The sequence below is a fragment of the Acyrthosiphon pisum genome, chromosome A3 (assembly GCF_005508785.2).
Source record: "Acyrthosiphon pisum isolate AL4f chromosome A3, pea_aphid_22Mar2018_4r6ur, whole genome shotgun sequence".
In the NCBI taxonomy this organism is placed as follows: domain Eukaryota; kingdom Metazoa; phylum Arthropoda; class Insecta; order Hemiptera; family Aphididae; genus Acyrthosiphon; species Acyrthosiphon pisum.
Window position 1 is genome coordinate 22,711,723 of NC_042496.1, and position 7,523 is coordinate 22,719,245.

At 28.4% G+C, this 7,523-nt stretch overlaps 1 protein-coding gene across 2 annotated transcripts in view; it reads right to left on the reverse strand.

Moving 5' to 3' along the window:
* LOC100163130 (protein RRP5 homolog) overlaps positions 1-6,722 on the reverse strand; it is an 11,351-nt gene extending 4,629 nt beyond the window's left edge. Inside the window, 7 exon segments of one of the 2 annotated variants that reach the window (NM_001293379.1) lie at positions 1,957-2,204; positions 2,299-2,464; positions 4,179-4,332; positions 5,010-5,111; positions 5,728-5,856; positions 6,130-6,351; positions 6,516-6,687. In NM_001293379.1, coding sequence (NP_001280308.1) covers positions 2,039-2,204; positions 2,299-2,464; positions 4,179-4,332; positions 5,010-5,111; positions 5,728-5,856; positions 6,130-6,351; positions 6,516-6,617 — 1,041 coding nt within the window. In that variant the 5' untranslated portion in view covers positions 6,618-6,687 and the 3' untranslated portion in view covers positions 1,957-2,038. 2 annotated transcript variants of the gene reach the window in all.
* Positions 6,723-7,523: the final 801 nt, after the last annotated feature.

A 7,523-nucleotide genomic window follows, 5' to 3' on the forward strand; every position in this document is an offset into this window, starting at 1 on the left:
AATTTATAATTTATACGACAACTTATAGCATTATTTTCAGAAATTCTACATCAGCTGTTGCAAATTGCGATTCAATAATAATATTGATATCGATTACATGGAAATTAGAATATGGATTTTTGGTATTTCTTTTATGACAATTCTGTTTTACTTGTACACATAATAATATTCTTATTTCTTAGCATTGATAAACTTTTATAGGTCTACAATTCTATAATTATTTATTATTACTAATAATTAGTTATTACTAATTTACACCATAGATAAAATATCTATTGGATTTTGGAACCGAAAAAACCGTAAAAACCTCTACATCAAAATATAGGTTTCGGTTCCTAAAAAAATGTATTTAAGGGTTCCGGTTCCCAATATTCAAAGGGTTCCGGTTCCAAAACCGCTTCTTTTCGGTACGGTTCCAGTCCCTGGTTTGAAGTATTGTATTTAAAACTATTGTTCTTTCTAAATATTTAGGTAATTAATATTATAGGTATCTGAAATATTAAATAACACCTACCTTTCTTACCTTATACAGTTTAAGGTAAGAAAGGTAGGTGTTATTAGTTATACAATGAGTGGTTTGACACCCATTCCTTTTACACCTCAACAATTTCCTTTCTTTCCCGCAATCATTTTTTATTTAATACTTCATTTCACTATCACATTTATTGCACAGTATATTTTTTAAATTTACTAAAAGATTTTTCGCAATTAAAAAATTAGTAACTGATTCTTTGTTTTATAAAATTTTGTAAAATTGTATTGCAATCATTTTGAACGTCACGTGAAAATATAAAATTGTGTGTGAAATGTGGACTCAAGTATTGTGATACAGAAAAAGAGAGTCCTATTGTCCTAATCTTTATTACAACGGTAGTAAAGATATAAATTGCATAGTAGAGCATATCGTCCCCGTTCATGCAAAGTACACTAAGTCCAAAAATCGACTTAGAAATTTGTATTTTAACAATAATAAGAGCTATAAATTCCACAGTGTCATATTATTTACAACTACTCATTAACAGCTACTTCCCTTAAGGGAAACTCAATTAAAAAAAGAAAGAAAAAAATTTGGTTACATATGGTATACATTTAATGTTTGAAAAAATTTCAAAAGCTGATTCATGTTTTTGAACTTGGTGTGTTTTGCATGAACGGGGACGATATATAACAAGTGTCTTTTAATCGCAGGTAAACCGCTATCTGGAGTGGATTGCATACGACAAGATAGCCGGTGGTCATTTTGTAAATGTAAATTTCAATTTTTAAATAGTAAATACTTCATATTTTGCATAAATCAATATTTTGTATAACAATTCTTAATTATTTAGGGTGATGGAACTGGGGCTATGACTATATACGAAGCAGATACATTTTCAGATGAAAATTTTAAACTTAACCATGATGCACCTGGACTTTTATAAATGGTAAGTGTACACTATAATTTTGTATACAATTTATAAATTATTTTTTTATATTCTCCACAATAGGCAAATAATAGTATAGATACCAATGTGTGTTAGTTTTTTATTACTTGTGCAAAGTGCAACTTTTTGGATAGAAAACATGTGGTATTTGGCCATGTAATGATGGGTTGTTGGTAATGAGAAAAATTGAAAATGTTCTTACTGGTCCCAACAACGAATCAAAAATACCTATTGTTATATCACAATGTGGACAGTTATAAAAGTTATGAATTGTACTTATTTTTATATATATATATTTCATGTTGTTCTTCTGTATGAATGCATATTAAAAAACATAAATTTCAAATTTATACTGTGCGAAATTTAGTAAATATTTTTGTAAAGTTTAACAACACTCATATAAAGTTCTAACTTAAGTATTTTAAGTCTGTGAGATAAGATAATTAATTTTTTTTAAATAGATACAATGGTTATCAATTGCATTGGAATGAGAATGAGAAACCTACATACACATAGTAAGAAAAACAATAGATTCATAAGATTATTATAGGTTCTAGATATTTATAACAAAACAATTACAATAATTAATTCTAAAAATATTATTGTTTTTATTATTAACCGTTCAAGATTACTTTTGCAACATAATTATTCATGCATATCTTAACCTTATCTACAGATTCAGAAGTCCCATGCTTTTTTTCCAACTTTAACCACTTATTAAACAAACTATTCATCTTTCTCGGTGCTAATGTTTGTGTTGTTGCTCTTTCTAATGCATGTCTAAAATCATAAAAAATAATTTTATATTATTATTAAACAAGCTATGATGGACATTTAAGGAATAATGTCTTGGTTAGAATTAAAGTGTTCTTACCTTGCCAAATCTATTTTGTTGGATTTTACCAACATATCTACATATAAACTCAATACATTAATACGTGAAGGATAGCAAGTTAAGACATGTTCAAAAAGTGTTTGTGCTTCTTCTTTCGATCCTACATGATTTTCCAGCAAAGCAAATTTACTTATCATAATGACATCTTTTAAATAGAAAAAATACAATAAAATTGAATTAATATATTATTATAGTATTGCACAACGATGTCAATATTGTAGGCAATTTTTGTTATTTTTTAATATTTGTATTTTATTTATAAATAGGAATCGGATTTGAAGGCAAGTGTTTTTTTTTGAGAACAATAGAAAAATAAATCGTCTTAAATTTAATTTGTATGTACGCATTGAAATACTAAGAGATGTATTTTGCATTGGAACATGAAATTAAAATTGTATGTTGTCATTCAAAAAGTAAAAAATATGTTTTATAACGACTTAAACCATGTAAACATCTTAATATTATCTCATTTTTATTTGAGAACAGAACTTTTTTATGGCGCGGTGAAGGAGGTAATCAAGAGGCCTCTGAGTTTCTTAAGTCGTGGTGGATGGTTAAAATGACCAATAAGTGATAATTTAGTATTAACTTTAATATTTTAGTAATAACTACAACAGGTAGACGGTATTAGTAGTTATAATTAAGAGGACATACTACACGCATGTGTTGTCTCTGTCTTACAAATGTGTAATATAGCAAATTGTATGCTCATCAGAACACGTGTAGCTTCATTAGCTTAATAATTAGAGTGAATTGACCTCTTATAAAATCTAAAGGTTAGATTATTATCTAGACAACCTCATGGGCTTTTAATAATATTTTATTTTTAAACCAAGTTATGAGTATTTAAAGATGTACAAACAATTTACAACATTAAAATACCTAACTTGCTTTAAAATTAAAATATAATAAAAAGCACATGAGGTTGCCTAGACAATAATCTTACCTTTAAATTTTATAATAGTCAAATCACTCTAAATTTTAAATTAACAGAGCTTTACATGTTCTGCTGAGCGTAAAATTTGTTATGTTATACACTTGTAAGATGGAGACAACACATGCCGGTATCACATCCTCATAGTATGATAATGAATGTCTTTATCGGGCTATTGGTGCTGCGGGGTGGGTAAAATCAGGGTTGGTAATATATTCGTATAAAACGTTTTATACGTTACACGTATAATATCCCACGTATAAAACGTACAAAACTAAATAACGACTAAGGGCCGTTCTTACAATGTCCGGTAAAGTGTCGGTTAACGCTAACCGGAGGTCGTAAGAACTAGCCTTAGATTTAGAATACAATTAAAAACAATACAAATTTCTTTTTTTGTAATTTTAAGTTATGACAAAAACATATACCTATATATTTGTATTAATATAACAAATTATTTAATTATCACAAATGTCTTTTTTGTTATTATAAAATAATAATTATTAATATTAATGTAGTTTATTAAGACAGAATAAATGTATGAACTAAATGGTACTTAGTAATTAATATAAAAAAATTATCACAAAATATGACAATTTTATTATTATACATTTATAACTTTATAAGAGCTGTTCAATCCAGCAAAAAAATAATATAATATAAAACGTATAAAACCAAGTGGTTTTATACTGTACGTTTTGTATGTACGTATAATACGTGTTTTATACTGTACTGTATTATACGTTCCAACCCTGGGTAAAATACTAAGCTGGCCTTTGACAAAACTTTAAGTTCACCACTGTTCTTTATCCACTAAATCACATTTTGTAAGTGTTTTTATTTTGTTTTTATTTATTATAGGATTTTGTAATTTTGTGATCTAAGAATTTTACAATATTTCTATTTAATATATAAGTTAACATACGTGATTTGGTTGGAAGATTTGATATTGCTTTTTGTAAAATCAATCTTGCTTGGTCAGATTTATTTAGTCTGAAGTACATAATAGCACAACGTAGATAAGCATCAAGAGAATCACTAAACTTTGTAATTATTTTTGAAGTGAATTTATCTAGTCCCTAAATCAAACAAAATCATTAAAAATAAAGTTTACTATAGAACTAGGTGCATGTTTGTTATTGCCTTGCCACTGAGCTGTATACAATTTATCACCCCGCCATTAGACTTTCTCTGATATAAAATTTCGATATTTCTCTGTATTTCTATGATATCTTACTTTTAAGTTAGTATGTATTATTTGAAATTCTATTTTATTCTTTTTTAATGATTTTAGTATGTAGAAGACTTGTGGTTTTAACTTATATTGTAGGTATGTATAAATATATAAGTCGGTACATATCTCATAAATGTTATTAGCTTATTATAGAATATTGTAAAAAAATTAATTTCAAAGAGTTATTCAAGTTATTTCCCGCAATACTGGCATTAAAATTTTATAACAAAAATATATTATTAAAACAAAACAAAATTTCAGACATTCAAGAATCTTTATAAAACTATTTAATTTGACTACATGTAATTATTATGAGACATTAAAAAATTATTAACAATGCAACTATTAATTGTAAACAATTTATTATTATTATTTACTTTTAGTTTTGTAGCGGTATATAAAACATATCATAGTACAATAGACTGACCGTGTGTCGGGGTATTATTTTTTTACGCGGCACAGTGGCTAGGGAATAACAAGAAGTACCAAGAAAAATTGTTATTAATTATTATCAAACTGTACTTTTAATACATTAGATTCTTCAAATATTTCCAATATTTTTATATAAACCATATATTCATCATTTGAACGTAATGCTTCATTCATTGTTTGTTTAAATGATTCCTAAAATATAATAAATGTTATTGTTTTATTTGTTTTAAACTATTAACCCTTTGAGGAGCAGCCTTAGAAATTAGAATACGTAAATGCAACTCAGGATGCGGCTTAGAAATGAAAAATTGGAAAAAAAAAATTATGAAGAAGACGTTTATGTACGTCCTATTTTAATAGGATTGATAAATGAAAAGAAATCGATTGATTGAAATTAAACTTCACAGATGACAGCACATATTTTTATAAGGTATTTTACGGTAATGAAACATAAGCAAAGAAATTAAAAGAAATTTGCGGTAAAAATGTATATATATATAACATCCATGCTTTTTTTGACAGTATATTTTAAAACGTATATATACGACCATGCCCCTCAAAGGGTTAATATGATAATATATAAAGAAAAAATATTATGAATTATTATAAAATGTGTTTCAAAGTGCAGAGGATGAGTGAGGAACATATCAACATTTCAAATATCTAGGAATGATTATAATATATTATGTGAATCCAATTTTCTCTCCAATATGTAGCAGTTATAAATATTATAACGCTGAATATTTAATAACCAATTCAGTTAAAAGTAATTCAATTTTAAAATAAACCAAATTTTTAATCTTTTTACCTTGTTGCCATATAATTCTTCTGCAATTAAAAGTGCAGTCCAAACATTTAGTTTTTCTATCTCTTCTCTAGCATCAATTGTAGTCAATGCTCTTTTTGCTGTTGCCCTTGCTGTTTCTAAATTTCTAGTCTATAAATTAAAATAATAATATATTTAATCACAATGCACATTTCCACAATTATTTTAATTAAACAGGGACTAACGTAAGAAAAATTATAATGATGTTGTGTAATAATTTTACAAGTGTAAATCATGAGTTATAGACTACAATGCTACATTCAATAAGTGATGTTTAAAGTTTAAACATTGTAAAAGAACATTTACTATGGTTAAAAGTCAAAAGCGTAGTTCCATGGAATAAATTAAAAGTTTTAGTTATTTTAAAATGAAATTAATTATTACATGTAAATAGAAAGCCATGTATTTCATCCAAATAAATGAGCTGCCGGGATTATCCAACAATAATCGCTCATAGTGATCAGGATTTAGTGGATCTCTTTCAATTTGAATTAATTCTGCTTCAAGTTTTCTATTTCTTATTTCTCGTTGTTTTTTTTCTTCACGCCATTGATTCTTAAATTTTAACTTGCGCATTTTTTTCTTACTCGCTTCATTGTCCTCATCCTAAAATTGAATATATATGTTGTAAGAATGTTAATGAGTGAATGAAATTTATAAGGTGATTATGAAAAATTTAGGACTCCCGATCCTTACGAAAAGTAAGTTTATTAATGATTATTTCTAATTTATATTGATGAATTAATAAATTCTAATTTGTTGTGTCTTACTTTGTCAGAATCCTCAGATTCACTGCTATTTTCACTGAAATAACAAGGAGTGACATCCCATTCAAATCCCCCATCCAAGAGAACCGTTGCTGGAGGCCGCATGGTGAATTATACAAAATTTGTCAAGAAAAGGTGAAGCGAAACGACGAGAAAATGGCTAAACCAAATGTCTAACAAACATTAATGATAACGGTTATTGATGACAAACAATAACCAGTAGGCACACTTTTCAAGAATTACATGGGTTCTTATTGTGGGGGGGGGGATAGATTTGCAACACCTGTTGGGATATCAGTGTAGCCTGTATACGAAATGTTACGAAATGTTATTCAACAGGCGGTGTTCGGGGGATATTTTCTTTTTGGTATTACTAGCGCGGAGTAGCGCCGCCGTAGTGGATACTCATGGAACTAGAACACATCATACGAATTTCTAGTTCCATAAGTATCCACTAAGACGGCGCTAGTGAAGCTAAAAGGAAAATATCCCCCCGAACTTCGCCTGTTGTACGACATTTCGTGGTCAACCCCCCCCCCCACACCCTCCAACCATGTCGTGTCCAGTCCTGTATATTATATCCATAGATATATACAACAACGAGATAGCCGTCTCCTTCTTGTCATCGAAGTCGGCCGCCATTTTCAAAGCGGGCAATGCTTACAAAATAATATTATCGCAGTATGTATGTATAGATAAATATTTATGTGTATAAATCAATGTAAAATAAATGTAAACATTGCCTGCTTTATAAATGGCGGCCGATTTCCGCATTGGTCACAACCACAGATATATAAAAATACTAGATAGACGACTCCTACAATGTAATAATTATGAAGCCGACAAAATGGCCGAAATACTCTTATCTATGAGGTGAATGTTTACAACACGAACTAAGATATACAGGACTGGAAACGAATGTTGATACGAGTACACCTTAATATTATGAATCTGCGGGGGACGGAGGGAATTTCAGTTAATAATCAACACTAGCGCTCAACTCTTGGCCGG